Below are 19799 nucleotides of genomic sequence, written 5' to 3'. Positions count from 1 at the left end.
ATAATTCAATTAATGTCAGCAAAGCAAAAGTAACAAAGTGAATTCACATGAAGGCGACAAAGCCAACTGCATTCCATTAGGCAAACGTCGAATGGATCATTAAAACAACCCACAATAGAAATTTGTTCCATGATGGGGTTGCAACAATTGTTTTGTGACAAGAGTGCAGCAATTTCAAACTCAAATCATAGTTACTGTAAATAAGCTTTATAAACATTATTTCATGGAACAAAAGAGTTTTTAAAAGCAAGATTTTAGTTTTAATGATTGCAATCTCTATGAAAGAATACAAGCTCCTCCTCGAGCATGGTTTCAGAAGTTTCATAACAAAACATGTAGTCAGAGGCTTCACGTAGACACTTATTCTCCTGCAAATTGAACAGCAATCATCTACTTCAAAATCAGAATTGACACTCCTCAGTCCAATCACCACCCACCATATTACTTTCAGGAGGAAATCAATGGAAACTCCATTGATCATTAAAACTATATAGTAACTTCATCGTCATAAGTCAAAACCTTTTCTCAATGAACTCATAAAAAATCTCATTGCTGCAGCACAATGGGCAGGGGATTACACAATCACATCAAAATAGGACGGATGTTAACAAAATACTAGTATATATCAATAAAAACACAATGCACATCAACTCCAATGGTAAGCTATCCTTGATGCCAAAGTCAAAATTTGGCAACAACTGTTTCAAATTCATCTTCAATTGTTAGCTATCTACCATGCCTAATTATAGCAATATCAAACTTAGTGCCAAAATTATAGGCATGGAAGTTTAGCGATTGTCAAAATCGGCAAGAGCTCCTCTCTATCCTTCTTGAGGAAGATGTTAGAGATAAATCTGGAATACTAATCTTATCTCTAGAGATTAATAGAAAAAAGATAGTGCTTAGGATATAGTAGATATCCAAACAATCCTCTCCCTATCTCTAATGTCGACAAATATGATTGTACTCGTGTATTCATTTGCGTGAGTAAAAATGAAATAGTACTGTTGATCTTCTCCTGTGGACATAGGCCATCATGGATGAATCATGTAAACTTCATATCAAATTGAATAGTTGACCACCAACTCATTTAAAATCGTAAGCTTTTAGATGAGTTAATGGTCAACTATTCAACATGGTATCAAAGCAGACAATAGATATTGTGTTTTAACCTTACCGCCTGCCCAATAATTAAAATACTTGCACATGTTTGGCCCGCTTTTGAAAAAGAGTCCGGTCATATAAATAATAAAGTTAATCATCTGACAGCTTAATCTTTTAGATGAGTTGGTGGTCAACAATTCAATAATACATACCATAAACTCAACTAAATGGAAGAAAGGATCAAAGAGAGAGGGAGCAAGAGAAAGAAAAAGGCTATGAAAACTAGAGCAATATTGTCAAGAAGTAAGCACAATATCAGTGAGCTTACCTGTATTCCGCAAATTCAGACATAGATGATTCTGCAACTTTATCTACCAAGCGAATCATTGCATTACTGCACTGGACACCTGATTTAATAAAAATTTGTGCAAAAGAAAAGCAAAAACCAAGTTTGCTTTCTTACATTAAAGGTGAATAAGATAACTAATGCCCAAACCATTAGAACAAACTACTCTTAAATTTTTTTGCATATTGACTCCTTGAAGGGCTAAGGATTTTGATTTTTCGAGTCATCATCACTGGCAGGTCCCATATTTCCATATTGAAACCTGACTTGACAATGTAACTAACAAATCAAGTGCTGTTCCTTTTTGCTGTCAAAAAATCCAGGTATTTTACTGTATCTTCCAGCACGTTATTTCAATGGTGCCTCTCTCTTGTTTCAAAACTGCCCCATGAAAAGTGAATATAGTAATTCTTTTAATATATGGCCAAAATTGGTCATCATGCACTCATTTTCAAATAGCAACAGATTAGATTAGGGGTAGGGAGTTAATGCAAAGTGTTTGGCCATACAGTTCCTAGAACTTGTGGACAAGCAATGCAAAGGCAAAAGGCACTAGTAGAAGCAAGACGACACATGCTCCGAATAACGATCAAGACTCATCACTTCACCATGGCCTACGATGGATTTTGGGCGAATTCCAACGTTTGGGTCTTCAATTTCAGGGATTTTCAGTTTTTGGAAATATTTGATTCATCTATAACTTGGTCTAGATGAATCCGATTGTGCCTAGGTTTTTTCCAACATTTTTCTTTTTCATTATAGTGAATTTCAGCCTAACTAAAATCTTTCTGTTTTTGGTAATTTTTTTATTTTATTTGATTTCAGCTTGATTAGCAAGTAATTAGCCTAGGATTTGGTTTTCCTTTTTACTTTAGGTTTTCTCTACTATAAATTCACATAAACGCCTTAGGGCAAACCAGTTGATTTTGGAGAATTAATAATATTGTCAGAGAGAGTATCTCTTTTTATCAAATTCATTGTTGTTCATCTCATTACCCTTCCCTGCATCAGCAGGTATTAAAATGAAAGTAACAAACCCAATACAAAGCCCATCCCCTTTGCAGTGATACTGAGATTTGAGATCAAAAGAATCAACATACTTTTGTATCCATATTATAATTAATTTTCAGTTATTTATTAGGTTACATGTTTTTCTTTCATTAATAATTAAGGTTAAAGTTGAGATTAAAGAGAAAGAAAATTATGGCAGGGCTTAAGTGGTTTTATTTCCATTGAGCTATCAAAACATGACAATAAGTTGATTATGTAGCATCACAGATTAGGTGTCCAAAATATCTCCCCTCAACCATCCTAGCATGTCAATGGTAAACTAATACTATCTTAATGGTCCACTAAAATGGTTATTTTTAGGTAAAAATTCAAAAAGAACTTCAACTTTTAACTCGTGCTGGAGAAGCATTATGGAGTACATGATGATGCGCCGATGCATCATTAACAGATTCTGGGATTATAGACCTGAGAAAACTACTTGGTCTTCTGCTTCTATAAATTTATAAATAAACAGATCAGTTGACTTCACAAATCCTTCAAATGAACTACAGCTTCAAGTTAAACATAAATAAAAGTATGTGCCCAATGCAATTCTTGAAGAACATAAAGAAAACAACATTAAGAACAATGGAATAACAGAAACCAAAAAGGAAAAGATGTTAAAGTGTTAAATTAATGCATTTGACAAATTATGATAAAGGAGATTTTATGATTACATGTTACGACAAATTATGATAGCCAAGATCCTTACATAGTATGTCATAATGAATAAATATATACAAGTGTATACATATGAAGTGTATATAAATATGATCACTAACTTGTGTAACAAACAGAGAAAAGGTTCAAATGCAGTTCACCTTTGATTTAAAGCGAATCCTAGAGGGAAAGCATGAACAGAACCTGAAGAATTTGTGGCTACAAGAATATCTGGAAGTTCCATGGATGGCCCAATTGACAACGAAAATACAGTTGATGGGTATGTCCCCCTTCGGTAACTATATGACTGCTAAAGATAGAATAGTTAGGTTCCTTAAGTATAATGCAATCAATTACAGATATGACCCAAAGTAAAGCTGATATGTTGCATTAAATCTGAGGTAAAAATGGTCATGCATTATTGACATTAGGCAACAGCATGACAGTACAGAAGAGGGTGGTCTATCCATTTATATGGGCGTCTCAGAAAATCTAATGTAATCAAACATTCAATGCAATTAAACCAGGTTAATTTTTATCCTTGTAACTATAAATTGAGCAGCTCATCAATCAGTCAGTTCACTATCCTTCTGCCTTCATCCACAGCAAGGTGTGGCACTATGTGAGCCTAAATGCACCAATTCATAGATACAAGAGCTACTTCCCATGTTGGAAGTCCCATCAAAGGCATATGATATACTTCACCTTAGTCGCATCTGAAACAAGGTGAACTCTGATTATGGTTCCCTGTTCAGATGCCGTTGCTATGTACATTCCATTTGTAGAAAGAACCACTGCAGCCAGCAGTGAGCGATGAACATCTATCTGTACTATATTAGATTTAGTTTAGAAATTAACTCATCAAAAGAGAAATATACACTTTCAAGAAAAAGCTTCAGTGTCATTGAAGCATCAAAGTACTATCCACAAACAAGAAAATAAAATCAGGCAATTAAGATTTCTGTTACATGCACTTAGGTATAAGTATTCAGTGCAGGTCCAAGCGTTACTTTCATAAATCTAATCTTAGGATACTGGGATATATATCTAAGGCCCCGTTTGTTTCCAGAGATGGAATGGAGGGGATTGATAGTGAGGGGATTAATAGTGAGGGGATTGTTAGTGAGGGTCGTTTGTTTTCAGAGATAGAATGGAGGGGATTGATAGTGCGGGGATTAATAATGAGGGGATTGTTAGTGAGGGGATTGATAGTGAGGGGATTAGTAGTGAAGGGATCGATAGTGAGGGGATTAGTAGTGAGGAATTGTTAAATTATTTTTATATAAAATAATAAAACAAATAAAAAAATATAAAAAATTAAAAATTATATTTTAAAAAAAAATTCCAATATATAAAAAATAAAAAAAATAAAAAAATTTCTAATCCCCTCACTATTTTTCTAATACCATCTCTACCTCCTCACTATGAATCCCCTCCCCAAGGGTATTAGTAGTACCAAGGTATTAGTAGTACCCTCCCTATCTCTCAAAACAAACAAGGTATTAGTAACACCAAGGTATTAGTTAGTCCCAAGGTATTAATAGTCCCAAGGCTATCTCTCAAAACAAACACCCCATATACTAATCCCAAGGTACTAGTAATCCTAATCCCCTTGCTATAACCCAAAACAAACGGGGCCTAAGAGTTAGATAAGGGTATAGGGAAGCATCATGAACATGGTATATATATTGCATATTAAATAATATTCTTAGATAAGATATTGTAAATTATGTAGAAATGTACTAAAAATTAAATAAGATTTAGAGAAAATATGGAATTTTTATCTCTCAATCATGTGAGAGGCTAGAAATGTTTCTTTACTCGAAAATTTGAGTTTCTTCTTTTTCAAACATCGTAAGAAATTACAAATGTCTAAATTGGATACGGGTGCCATACTCACACCTTACCCTTATCATATCTAGTAGACATGGATATTGTGAAGGAAATAAAAGAGTCCCAAGAAACATAAGATATATCCAGTCCAATTTCATAATAAGAAAAGGAAAGAAAAATGTCCTTTGATCGAACTATCTATGGAGGGAATAAAAAAAGGGCCTGTAACAAGGTCCATAACCCGTGAGGCTCAAAACAAAGCATCGCAGTCAGATGCTTAAAATATGAGTAATGTTGTGGGGGTTGATAATCCTTTGTACGAACAAGATGATTTCATCTCGTCTGTTTCAACGAATATTGGAAACAATGAATTGAGAGATGTCAACAAAGTCGCAGTTTTGATGACTGAGGTTGAGAAAGAAGGTGAAAATTCGTAGGTCCAACAAGACCAAGGTCTTAAGGAAAAAGTGGTGACCTTACAAGGACAACTTGAGAGAAGAGAACGGGGAATGGCTATTATGTTAGAGCAAATGCAACAGTTACAGGCCCAAATGACAAGAACAGGAAGTGCACCTAAACAAATGGCACAACCTGTTATGGGGACATCCGTAGGCATACAAAGCACACTAGCCTCAGGGGGCAATGGTCCTTGTTACTCTGATCTAACCAGTGGTGGTATGAATCCAATGCTCATGGCCATGATTGATGATATAGTGAGGAGACAAGTAAAGAAAGTCAAGGAAAAAGATGATGAGAACTTTCGAATAATTACAAAACCTTACCCAGCATGGGTAGATGCTGTTCCATTCCCTTCTAGTTTTTCCCAACCAGATTTCAAAATGTTTGATGGAACAGGAGATCCAAGACAACATGTGACTCATTTTCTTTCAAGATGCAGGCCAATAGCCCAGAATGAGGCCCCTGTGCCTACAGTTATTTATCCAATCACTTGAAAGTTCTACATTTACTTGGCGTGCTAACCTTCTTGAGAGATCAATCCCAAATTGGGATTCCATGGTGAAGGAGTTCCTTAAACAGTTTTGCAACACACAAAGGCGAGTTGGAGTACTAGAACTGATTAAAATCAAGCAACGTGACAATGAGTCTGTTACAGATTTCATTGCAAGATGGCGAGCTTTAACATTTGTCTATCCTCAAAAGTTTACGCAATTAGAGTTAATTCAGATGTGCCTTAACAACTTCCAACATGAGCTCTCTACGGCTCTTATGGCTCAAACTTTTGAAGGATTCAACGATCTATGCACTAAAGCTCATGATATAGAGCTGCATCTAGCTAAACGAAGGAGGCCTAGGGCCGTTGAAAGGGTTAAGTCCTCCACTGCAGCTATAATTGAAACCAAAAATAAGGGTCCCGTTGTAGTAGGGGCTAAAAAGCCCAAGGAATTTAAAAAGGTGACTATGAAAGAGATGATGGAAAAGAAATATTGGTTCGCGGATGATCTGGTCGAAGACCTATTTGAAGATCTGTTGGAGCAAAAGTTAATTGCTCTCCCTGAGGTGAAAAGACCACATGAGGTAGGAAAGACCAACGATCCAAAGTATTGCCCCTACCATCGTTTGATTAGCCATCCGATAAAGGAGTGCTTTGTTCTGAAAGATAAAATTTAAGAACTTTTTGACTTTAAGATTATCGAGCTCCTTCCTCAAGAGAAGCATCTGCTAACCCAATCACTATCGACAATGATAATGAAGGAGAATGGGTTGTTTATCAGTCAAAAAGCATGAAGAAAAAATAAAATGCCACAATGAAAGTTAGAAATGTGGTTGCTTCAACAACACAAAGGGCAAAAACTTCCAAAAAGCAAAAACCAAAAGTTTCCAGGAAACAGAAAAAATCCAAAGTAAGTACGAGAAAAGGAAAGAAGAAACCAAAGAAGGAAAAATATGAGAAATTGGTCCCTGATGAGCAGTTAGAGCAGTGTCCCCTTGTCCCAGGTACATTGGAGGAATTTTTGCCTTCAAAATTTCAATCTGTGGAGTTGCAGACATACTTTGATAAAAGGAGAGAGGAAAAGTTTACTTTGGCCCCTTGCCTAACCATCATCGTTTTGATTGATAACGAGGAAGATGAGGGTGAAGTTGGTTCAAAAGTTAGGGAAGAAGACTGCATTGCATCTCCTATCTGTATACCTGACTCTCCAGAGTATACACCAACTTCTCCAAAGTACTTACCAGAAGCCTTTTCTCCAAAGTATTCGTCAGTACCACCAATGTACTATTAAAGCACTCCAGAATATGTAAGGAGAACAGAACAAGGAGACACTGGGTGTAGGTCTGACTCTGAACTTGTAAAAAAGGCAAAAAAATGACTACACTTCAAGGATGATGAGGTGAATTGTAGGTGTAAGTTAAATGATGAAGTATGGAAGCATTCAAATAAACAAGCAAAGTCATCTCAAATTCAGGATTCTAATGAAGATTGAGAACTTGACTTTTCTCCTGATAGTTCACTATACACATCTCCAGCCAAGACATACGATGGAGAAAATGTATCAAGTGACCACTTTGACTTTCCTTGTAATGTCATCACTATGGATGTAAATTTTGAAGAGCAAGAAATACATATCATTCGCAATCCGAGTGATGATGAGAAAGAAAAAATTGAAGCTAGAAGGGAAGTGGAACATCAGGCAAAAGTAACATTCTCTTTAAAAGATGAGGGTTTTGAAGCCCATCAAAATTTGATTATTGAAAGAAATCAAGTTTCTGGACACCCTTTCCCTAATTGGGTCGAATGGGTTCAGTTCCCATGAAGATATGTAGTACCTCGTTTTCCCTTATATAATGGGACAAGTTGTCAAAAGCGTCATTTGGTTTGTTTCCTTGCATAATGTGGAAACACAATAAAAAGCCAAGTGTTAATTCTACGGCAGTTCGTTCTTTCTTTGGAGGGGTAGGCAGCAGATTGGTACTTCAGCCTACCACCTAATTCAATCCCAGATTGGGACACCATGGCTGATGGATTCTGTAGGACATTTTATAAACCATAGCCAATAGAAATCGAGATGTCAGAACATTTGGAGGACGAGGGTACATCTTCTCAAACATATGATTTCATAGAAGGCACAATTAAGAAGAAGATTGAAACTGCCCTTAATCTTTGAGAGATAGGCACTTATTGCCCAAGGGATTTATTCCCTTTGTGGATAGAGCAAACACCATTTCTCGAAGGATACAAACTTCTAAATTTTGTCCTATATGAGGGTATGGAGATCCTCAAAAACATATTACGCGTTTTTTGAAACAGTGTGGGGAAACAGCTTAGAGTCAAGCACTTTGCCTAAAACAATTTCCCTTTCTTTGGACAGGATTCCCTTTGACTGGTATTGCTCCCTCGAAGGGGTCGTGGTGCCTAGTTGGGAGGCCATGAAGAACGGTTTTGTAGAATCCCAATGCTTTTATAGGCGCGATTCCCGGTATCTAAGAAATGGGAGAAGAATGCAGCTCCAGGAAGATGGAGAAGTGACTGATAATGATGATCACCCTGCAGCTAGACCAGTTAACATGGTCCAAATAGGTGAGGGAACAAAAGAAGTTGAGGTCAACGAAAAGGCGGTTGCTGAAGTATGCCGGACTTACTTGACCTACCGGAGGAAATTACGAAATCCTCAGGACCCTCAAACGTCAGATGTTCCACAGGTTTTGCTGGAGGAAAAGCAAGTGAAATATGATGTATTAGCTCATCTAAAGAAAATTTCAGCATTGTTGAGCATATATGATGCACTGAAAATGTCTCCAGAGTTTCGAAAGTCTTTAATATATGCTCTGTCCAAGCCAGAGGATTTCCACAAAGAAATCGAGGGTAGAAATCAAGAGAAGACAACTACATGCATAGCTATGGTAACCTTTGTCACCTTTGGTGACAAAGACATGTGTGCTAAAATGGCATACCATAATCGGCCTTTGTTTATCACTGGGCTTATCCATGATGTGAAAATTTCTCGAATTTTAGTTGATAGAGGATCTGCGGTAAACCTCTTGCCTCGAAGGGCTTTAAACCTATTAGGGATTTGAATTTCACAACTTCGCCTAAGTCGTTTGGTCATTCAAGGATTTAATCAGAATGAACAATGCCCAATGGGGAAGATTGAATTGTGAACCAAGTTTAGGGATATTGAAGAGAGCACTGAGTTCTTGATCATTGATGTAGACACCTCCTACAATGATTTGCTTGGGAGACCATGGATGCATACTCATCATGCAGTACCATCAAATTATCACCAATGTATCAAGTACCCATTGCCTTCACCCAAAAAAGAAGGGACAATTGTAGTTGACAATGATCCATTTAGAGAAGTAGAGGCCTATTATGCTGATGCTCGCTTCTATACAAAGACTTCACAAAGAAAGGGAAAAGATGTGAAAAAGTCTGAAAATACTCTGAATGTCAAAGGTGCTCTAGAGTCTACTCCAGTTTCAACAAAAAAAACTTTTCGATATGTGCCAAAGTCCGAAAGGAAACCCGGGGCAAAGGCTCTAGCCCGAATAAATCCAATTTTGGATCTAAAAGATGAGTTCACGTTGCCATTAAGGAGGACAGAATGTACCTATGTGGAGAAATATAATAAGATCGTGGTCCCTCCTAAAGGAAAAAGGTCGAAACCCATCATATTCCACTCGCTTGGAGATGTTGAACAGAGAGTGAAAGTTGAACAAGTGCCAGAAGAAAACATCTCAAGTTTTGAGAAGCCTACCTTTAGTGCAGAAACTACACAGATGTTGGTAAAAGTTAGTTTAGATCCTGAAAAAATACCAGCAAGAACAATGACACCCTTTGACTTTATATTAACGCCTTCACAGATGCAGGCTATCTAGCAAGGCGGTATTATCACCACTAAGATAGAAGGGTTAGGCTATCTGGGGGATGAGGAAAAATTTCCAGTAAACATGACTATCACTCAAGATGTGTTAGAAGATGTTGACCAAGATGAAGCTCAACCTACACTAATAGAATTTGAAGCAGAAGGCCAAGCCACTGTGGATAACCTTCGTGAGGTAAATTTGGGTGATAAAGAAGAAAACAAACCAACCTTCATTAGTGCAAATTTAAAGGAAGAAGAAGCTCAGCAATATATTTCCATCTTAAGGGAGTATCGTGACATATTCGCATGTAACTACAATGAGATTCCTGGTCTTAATCCAGAGATTGCAGTCCATAAGCTTGCAATTCACCCTGAGAAACGCCCAATTAAATAGCTTCAGAGGCAAACTCGACCAGAGTTTATAGCCCAAATTGAAGCTGAAATCAACAAGCTTATCAATGTAAGATTCATCAAGGAAGTCAAATATCCAACTTGGCTAGCAAACATAGTGTCAGTCAAGAAAAAGAATGGTCAAATTAGGATTTGCATTGATTTCCGTGATCTCAATGAGGCTTGTCCTAAAGATGACTTTCCCTTTCCTATCACTGAACTTCTTGTAGATGCAACTGCGGGGTATGAAACCTTGTCTTTTATGAATGGATACTCAGGATACAATCAAATCCGAATGGCACCTGAAGATGAGGAAATGATTGTATTCAGGACTCCGAGAGGACTCCGAGAGGAGTCTTTTGCTAAAAGGTAATGCCCTTTGGCCTGAAAAATGCTGGGGCCACGTATCAAAGGGCAATGACTGTAATTTTTGGTGATATGCTCCATGACACCATCGAATGCTATGTTGATGATCTTGACCATGTGGAAGATTTGAGAAGAATCTTCAAACGTTTGAGGAGGTAAAAACTCAAGATGAACCCACTAAAATGTGCATTTGGAGTTTCTTTAAGAAAATTTCTAGGGTTTGTGGTTCAAAACAAAGGAATTGAAATTGACCCTACCAAGATTAAAGCCATTGCTGAAATGCCTCCTCCACGAAATTTAATGGAATTGAAGGGGGTACAAAGGAAATTAGCCTATATCAAAAGATTTATTTCTAACTTGGCTGGTCGATGCTTGCCATTCTCAAGATTGATGAAAAAGGGTGTTCCATTTGAATGGGATCAGTAGTGCCAAAAGCTTTTAATAGTATTAAAGAGTGTCTTTTGAAGCCTCCAGTACTCATGAGCCCAATAAAAGGGAAACCACTCTTATTTGCATAACAGCCCTGGATGGTTCATTAAGGGCACTGTTGGCACAACACAATAAGCGTGGGAAAGAAAATGCCTTGTATTACTTGAGTCGTACTCTGGTTGGGGTAGAAGTAAGTTATTCTCTTATCGAAAAGACATGTCTTTCCTTGGTGTTCGCCTTGCAAAAACTAAAGCACTAGGTCCTGGAACACGAAGTCAAGTTGATATCAAGAGTAGACCCCTTGAAATATATACTTTCACGGCCCATACTTCAAGGAAAATTGCAAAGTGGGCTGTAATTCTCCAACAATTCACAATTGAATATGTTCTCCAAAGAGTTGTAAAGGGGCAGGCTCTAGTAGATTTTTTGGCAGCACATCCTATACCTGATGACTCGCCTCTAGTAATTGATTTACCCAATGAAGAGGTTATGCAAGTAGAAATTCAGAAAGGATGGGAGATGTATTTCGTTGGAGCTTCAAGGAGTCCAGATGGCAAGAAGCAAGAAAATCCTATAAAAATAATAAAGTTGGAATTGGAATTGTGTTTGTGACTCCAGACAATGCTATAATCACCTATTCTTTGGCCTTAAGTGAAGGATGCTTCAATAATGAGGCAGAATATGAAGCTGTAACTGCTAGATTAGAATTGGCATTATAAATTCCTATTGAAGAACTCTCAATTTATGGAGATTCAGAACTGGTGGTAAAGCAACTCTGTGGAGAATACATTGTTAAAAAAATGAGTCTCATCCCGTATCATGAAAGGGCTGATCAATTGCTTTTGCAATTCAGGAAAACACATATTTTCCACGTGAAGAGAAGAACAAATGCTCGAGCTGATTCACTTGCAAGTTTGGCTACGTCACTCACCCTACCAGATAGCAAAACGATTGTGATACTATTGGACAACTATGATTGCAGATTGCATAGATTATGCTTGAAGATGCCAAGTCTGCCAATTCCATGGGAACTTTCTCCACCAACTCCCAAAGCCTTTACATTTAACAACTTGTTCTTAGCCATTTGCAGCATGGGGTACGGACATAATTGGTCCTTTTGTACCTCCATCTTCAGCAAGATATCGATACATCCTAGCTGCTACTGACTATTTCTCAAAATGGGTAGAGGCCGTGGCTTTAAAGGATATAAAAAGCACAGTTGTCTCTGAGTTCATCCGAACCCATATCATTTACAGGTTCGGGATTCCAGAAAGTGTTATCATGGATAATGGACAGCCGTTCAGGAGTGATGCCTTGAACAAGTTATTTGCCAAGTACAAAATCAAAAACAACCATTCATCAAGATATCGTACACTTACCAATGGTTTGGCAGAAGCTTTCAACAAGACATTGTGCAAAATTCTCAAGAAGATGGTGGATAAGAACAAAAGAGCTTGGCACGAAAAGTTACAAGAAGCTTTGTGGGCTTATCGGACTTCACACAGAACTCCTACTCAAGTAACCCCTTATTCATTGGCTTTTGGAAGAGAAGCAGTGTTACCATTTGAGGTTCAAATACCATCATTGCGAGTGGCAATACAAGAGTTCTTAACAGAAGATGAAAGTGCAAGAGTAAGGTTGGCTGAGCTCGAGACCCTAGATAAAAGAAGGTTATATGCTCAACAGAATTTGGAGATCTACCAACAAAGGATGGCAAATGCGTTCGATAAAAGGGTGAGGCTCCATTCCTTTAAAAAATGAGACTTGGAACTAATGGTTAAAACACCCATAGTAATCTCACGAAGAACTAAAGGAAAGCTTGAGCACAAATGGGAAGGACCTTATGTGATTGAAAAGGTTTATTCTAATGGGGCCTATTTGTTGATAACGATGGATGGTGACAGAATCATTCTCCCGACCAATGCATGGTTCTTGAAGAGATATTACCCTTAAGAAAGCCTGCTAGGTTGAAAACCTGAAAGGGCGACCTAGGCAAAAGTTAGGGCTAAAAACAAAAACAAACAAACAAACAAAAAAACCACCAATAGTATTGTATGTGGTTAAACTGCTAAAATACCCCACCAAAATCTAAGGTGGTAAAACATTAGATACTCCTGACCCGCAAGAGTATAAACTGTGTACGGCTAAACATAAGTCGAAGACCACCAACAGTATTGTATGTGGTTAAACTGCTAAAATACCCCACCGAAATCTAAGGAGATAAAACATTGGATACTCCTGGCCCGCAAGAGTATAAACTGTGAACGGCTAAAATAAGACAAATCAATGTATTGTATTGAGAAATTTCATATAACAAATAAATCTATCATTGAGTGAAATTTCATAAATACATTATGTTTGGATGAATAACAAAATAAAAGTGCATTCATTTATTAAGAGAAGCCTTAGCCCTTTCAAAAGCACGTTTCACAACACTGTGTTGTCTATTCTTCTTCTTGTGCTGGCTCAAAACATTCAGAGCAGTTTGAACATCTTCTTCTGATTTAGAAACACTCTCGAAAGCTTGTGCAAAATCACACATAAATGATGCATGCTTTGCTTGGGTGGATGACAATTCCTCTTCAAGTTGTTTGACTAACTCTTTGGTATGAATAATCCTTTGATTAAGACCCGCAATGTGCTCATCCGACTTGATAATTGAATCAAACAACTGTTCATGTTTGCCAGAAACTTTGTCAAAATGAAGCTTCTTCTCATAGTATTGGGCCTCAAGTTCTGCAATAGACAAGTTTGAAGAATCTACAAGTTGGGTTTTCAAAGAAAAGCACCCAAGAAATATCTTCACCTTCTCATAAAAGGAGGTGAAGTCTACACCCAAACTCTTCAAAATCATGAAAACATTATTTTCTACAGCAATCATGCCATTAACATCCGTCATTGATTGGAGAGAAATAGTAAGACCTTTCTGAATATGGGTGGTCGCTTCGTTAGAGGAAGTCCCCCAAAGAAGGCTAAATGGGGTAGGGGGTGCTTCAAGTTGGTCAAATAATTTGTTAACCCCATTTGCTTCAAGTAAGACTGCAAGAATTTGGGCCTCTTCTGAGGTATCAGAAGTAATTCCGTCTGCCTCTTCCAATGTGTCAAAAGTAATTTCTATGAAAATGGAAGGAGACACTCAATGAAAACATAGAATATAAAAACAATATATATATATATATATATATATGGATGAATGAAGTATACCGTGGTGTACGGCTTAAAGAGACTTAGGTGTGGGAGGAGACAAATCATGATTCCCACAAGTGGATCATGGATTCTGCAATATGGCATGATCTAAGGAGAAAAGAGTTCCTTGAGTATGTGTACCTAATGAAAAAAATGAGGTACAAGGAATGAATAAGAATACCCTTAAAGGTAGCCAGTGGTATATGCGAGGTAGCTGGGGAAGTCCGAGGAGCAGTGCCTAAGAAAATGAAAGGTTTTTAAATAAATAAATAAAAAGAAGAAGAAGGAATTATACCTTTCTCTAACAACTTGGATGGCTTTTTCGAAAAAGGAGAAGAAAAACCTACATTTTCTAGGGGCAATTTACTCATCTTAGTCGGTGTGTTGTCTAAAAGAGGGGTGTAGTCATAAAACTCATCTTCGCTCTTGCTACTCCCATTAAGAGAACGATCAAAAGATTTGGTGGGAGAAGGAATTTCAACACTCTTAATGCGAATACGACCCAAGGCAGTTAATTCATACCCATCTCCCTCAAAGAGTTCTTGAATCATATTCTTATCTTTATCTTCAAGAAAAGAGTACAGGTATGTGCGAAATTGGTCCATTGGGGTTTTGGTCGATATTGTTGGTTGGGAAGTTCCTGTACAATCATTGATAGACATAGTCTCTGAAAAAAGCTTTGCTAGACTAGAAAATTGAGGGCCAGAATCTACTTGCTCAAAGCTAAATCCCATTTTAAATTAAGAATTACACATATCCTCAAAAAGATGAAAGAGATCTGAAACTGAGTAACTAGATCGGGAAGGAGCAATAGGTGGCCGACTATTATCCATTCTCTGAGGTGACAATGCATCCAGAGCAATAGGTGAAGATGATGAACTAGCTCTAAAGTAAGAAGGCTTCTTCATCTTTCGGTCTTTAATTGACATATCCAGTTTTCTCTTGCGTGAAGATTTTGGCTGGGTATGAGTAACATATTGGAGCACGGTAAAGGAAGTTCCCAACCACCAATTGGCATAAGGCATGGTTACGTGAGAAGTATATCGGGAGCCTGGTAACTCCAACGAGACTTTTGTACCACAGCATAGCATATAGCGCCAGTTGTAATAAAATTTAGACCACTTAGATGGCTACCGATAAGATACATTAAGCAGTGTAGGGCACGCTTGAGCAAACCCAAATTGATGACTGTATCGGTTAGGGGAGTACGGTTCAGAAATGAAATTAAATCCCATTTTAAAAGTTAAAATCCCTTGCCTCAAAGATATAAGATAGCCCAGGTGGAAAGGTGATATCCTTTCAAAGTCGACCAGAATGCCTGAAGGTTTACCTTCATGGGTCAGAGCCCTAAACTGACACTCCGTACGATAGGTTAGGAGAGAGTCCACAAATGGAAATTTATCAATAAAAAACTGGGCAGCCGATTAATAAACCCAAGATATGGCATGAAATGAATATCAAGAATCGGACAAATCGACTGAGTAAGTTTTAACAAAATATAGTGAAATCCATCCAAAAAGGTAATACAAAGGACCCTGAATATTTTCCTTCCCAAGTGAAGGTGATGATGCCATTTTACTAAGAGAATGATAGAGGTATGCAAGGACGGGGATGGCCAGGCTAAATAAGGTTCCACCGGCCATTTTGATGGCTGCATGAAAGGTAGTCGGACAAATTTTCCCAGAAGAGTGAGGGAAGACAAATCCGCTAAGCCAGCTTGCCAAAAAACCAGAAAGATACACATCATCAGGGATTCTGTCTTTTCGTCGAAAACCACTAATCGAAGTTGGGGATTCGTCAACGAATTTGAAGTCCAGGGGTTAAACTTCTTTGACTGAAAAGAGCTGGCATAAATGTTGAAAAGCCCACGGCACGCCTTGGATGTCTGGGATGAATATAAAATGTCATTAGAGGGGGTGAACTCTTCATAAAACTCGCCACGGATGGGAAGGTCGCTAATGCGATGAAGGTTTCATAAAGAGATCCCAAGTTCGCCGTAAATAGTGTGGAAAGTGTTGGTGCCAGGTGACCACCGCTCTAAGAATCCTTTAAGCAGGGCGACATTCCTAGCATAAGAAAATTGGGATACATAGATTGCGGCATAAACCCCACACTTCTTCAAAATAGGGGCAAATGTGGAAAGAATGTCTTTCAACCAAAAAATCCATATAGGGGATTGCAAATGGGTAGAGATGTCGCGGACATTAAAAGAATTATCCCACCTCAATTTTCATGTTTCATTCTCAATTTTTCTGAAGGTCTTCAGAAAATGAACAGAGGATTGAGACAAGAAATGAACCGATTGATTTGGAGTGCCCTTTCTCGAGAATCTCACAGCAATTTCGAATTCAATATGATCCATTAAAGTGCATAAATAAAATAATGTCGTATCTCAAGACGTTATTCAAAATGCTCAAGTGACACGTGGAGCCTACGAAAGATGGCACCTGTAGAGCCTACAGTAAGGACACCACACAAGATGAAAGCCCAAGGATCAATCTGATTAATTAGTAGATATACGATTAATCTATCATTCAAAATTCAAATGGCGCTATCATTCAATTTGAAATTCAAATTGAGAGTGAGGCATTCTTATCACCTGGATGGCCCCCTATAAATATGAGGACCATCACACAAGATCGAGGATCAGAAAATCAGAAGTGAAAATATCAAAGAGAGAGAGAGAGAAAGAAATCAAGAGCTAAAGAAGTCATTACAAGAAAGAAGAAGAGAAGCCCAGATAACTCAAGAGCCTACGCTACAAACGCAGAATGGCAAAGAATAGGTAAAGGGTTCCAAACCCAAGAATTGTACTTTGTATTCGAGGGTTTAAAACCCATAACAATTTCAATAAAATATATTTTTTTTTAAATTGTCTTTTGTTATTTATTTTGTTCTTCATTAATCGGAGGTTTCATTTATATAAAATGTGTAATTAATGATCTAGAATACAGATCGGAAATAAGAACCTGCAATTCAAATAATCAAACACTGTTTAATCCAAAAACCAAACAGTGGACATTTGTAACATAAAATTTTGAAATGTGTTGAAACACTTCATGTTTTAAAATTTGTGTCTACAGCCCCATCCTCCATGTTACACCTATAAATCAATTACCGAACTTAATTGAAAAAGTTTAGATTCCCAAATTTCCAATAGTATAATTTTATTTATTTATTTATTATGATTAAGAAGCATACAGAAATATTGAGCTTGATAGGTAAATCTTTCAGCCTAAGCCAATTGTTGTAACAGGTAGAAGAAGAACAAGACTGCTAGTTTCCAAGAAACACAATCATGAGTTTTGGATGTACTCTTTTGTTAATTAAAATATTAGGGCTTGTGTGGTTTGTATCTCAAGATATAATTTGTGAGAAAAGATTTTAAAATTTTGTTTGGTTCAAATTTTTTGAAAAAAAATTTCCAAAATCACTTTCTCTCTCCTACACATCAATCAATCACTTTTTCTCTCTCTCCTCTCTCCTTCTCAATCACTTTTCTCTCACACGCATATATTCAACTACAACAAAATATCAAATCATCCCAAATTCCAAAACTATTTTCAAAATATACAACCAAACAAACCAAAAAAGAAATTCTAAACTCTCTCCCCAATTTTTTTTTTTTTTTAAATTTATCTCAAAACACAAACCAAACACACCCTTTATTTCTAAAAACTAGAAGCACTAGAATTCAACATAAGTTACATTATGGCTAAGATACACTAAAAGCTTCTCAAAATAAGGTTTAAGCAGTTTAACTAAAAATAACATAAAAGAGGATGGCATCTAGATTTGAAATCATGCATTAAGCATTTTAACTAAAAAACTTATAAGAAAATGTAACATAACCTCACAGTGAGAATGGCGTTCCATGAAATTGTAGACTAATACAGATCCTTTTGTTGTACTCGTTGGAATAGCCAAAAAGAACCCATCCAAGCTTAGGGAAAATGCACAAAGTCCTGAGAGAGTACCAAATATGTTACAGCAATAGAAATCAATTTTGCAATCCAATTTATTCAACACGTGAGGATCTTAAGGAAAATGCAGATTAAGAACCACAACATTATTGTAAATAAAAAAGAAATACAAAATACAACACACTAGCTTTCAATCTAGAAAAACTGTCAAGAATTCAACTGTATTTCAAAATTATGTTAGGCATCATTAAGTGATCCGTAGTATTGTCCCTTCCTCTCTTGTTGAAACCTTTCCAAACAAGAGCAACTGGGCTCAATTCATCTTGCCACCTATGCCCCTCTCCAAGTAGCATCTCCTATCATGTGTTAGGATTAGTCCACCCATGTGATAAAGGTGGGTCCCATATAATTATTAGATTGGTTTATACATGTATTTGGTGTGGAATAGTAGAGCTCAAAATCTACTAGGAAATCTAATATGTGGAGGATTTGGTTACCTAATTATATGGAATTAGGATTCTTATGGGTGGACTATTGTAAATAATCATATGGACTATAGAGTTTTCTTGAGAGAGATTGAAAGATTGAGGTGAGTGAAAAAAAAAATATGTAAGGGGTGAGAGAAAAAAATACCGTGAGGGCAACTGGCGAGAAAGGGCTCAACTACCCTTGAGCATGGGGTTCGGGTAGTGGTGTGGGTTTTAAGTGTTTTGTCCATCTTATATGTATTCTATATTTTATTTATAGTGGATGCTCTCTCTCCCGTGGATGTAAGCAATTTGGCTCGAACCACATAAATCTATATGATTATTTTTCTCTTTGGTGTGTGCATGGTGTGCTTCCATTTTCATTGAGGGATATGGAATAAATCCCAACAAGTGGTATCAAAGCTAAAGGTTACTAATCCTAGCTGCAGTTGGCAAAGGGTGCAGTTACTGCACACGAAGGACTCGCATAGAAGAGAAAGAAATCCTGGTGGTACAGAGAAAAAAAATGGTTCAAAATTGTGAAGGCTTCTCTAAGAAGAAACATAGTAGAAAAATTCATGACAAAGGTGGATCTCAAGGTTTTTAGGGGTTATGGTTTGATCAGTACATTTAGAATTTTTATATTCTAAACAGTTAAAGCGATTGAACAAATTCAAGGGCAATTGCATGTGATCTAGGAGATCTAGGGCAATTTGGATCAATCAATGATGTAGAAGACCAATGCAGTTGGTTGGCAACTTGTACAGGTTCGTGGAGTATGTTGTGACAAGAGGAAAGCTACTGTCAAGCATCAAACCAGTGATATGAGTTATGGGTGGTGAATAGTGGTGAGCAACTGTTGCAAGGATATTCAGTGGCCACCAAGAGAAAAACAATGGGTTGCAGATTGTTCACAAAAAAAAAAAAAAGAAGCTTCAGGCATAGAACTTGAGACGATTTTGTGACCAAAAAAAAAAAAGTGTATACCGAAGGAAGTCGGGTCTCTTTTCTATGAAGGTTTTGGTTTGTGACAATGGAGACACCTCAGGGAATTGCGGTAGATCTCATTAGCTTAAGCATGAGGACAAAGGAAGCCACGAAGGACACGTTTGAGCACTATGGTATAAGGTGCAAATAACATGGCACTTGATTCAAGGGAGTGCAACATCTTCTAGGTAAAGGTGGAGTGTATCGCACAAACCAGGACATCCAAGTTGGCAGA

The 19799-nt window shown here is 37.3% G+C and overlaps 1 protein-coding gene across 1 annotated transcript; it reads right to left on the bottom strand.

Moving 5' to 3' along the window:
- Nucleotides 1-260: 260 nt before the first annotated feature.
- LOC145797947 (autophagy-related protein 18b-like) lies at nucleotides 261-18463 on the bottom strand. The gene is made up of 8 exons (XM_082885392.1): nucleotides 18400-18463; nucleotides 18040-18224; nucleotides 3866-3985; nucleotides 3322-3467; nucleotides 2844-2953; nucleotides 1433-1496; nucleotides 1317-1386; nucleotides 261-368 (listed from the first exon to the last, which is right to left on the bottom strand). The coding sequence occupies exons 1-8, from the start codon at nucleotides 18461-18463 to the stop codon at nucleotides 261-263; spliced, it is 867 nt and encodes a 288-aa protein (XP_082741518.1).
- Between the last annotated feature and the right edge of the window lie 1336 nt (nucleotides 18464-19799).

Source organism: Camellia sinensis, chromosome 8 (genome assembly GCF_055761805.1).
Source record: "Camellia sinensis isolate YWXY chromosome 8, ASM5576180v1, whole genome shotgun sequence".
NCBI classification, from domain to species: domain Eukaryota; kingdom Viridiplantae; phylum Streptophyta; class Magnoliopsida; order Ericales; family Theaceae; genus Camellia; species Camellia sinensis.
Note: the sequence above shows the minus strand (reverse complement) of the source record. Positions and strands in the feature narration are given on the sequence as shown.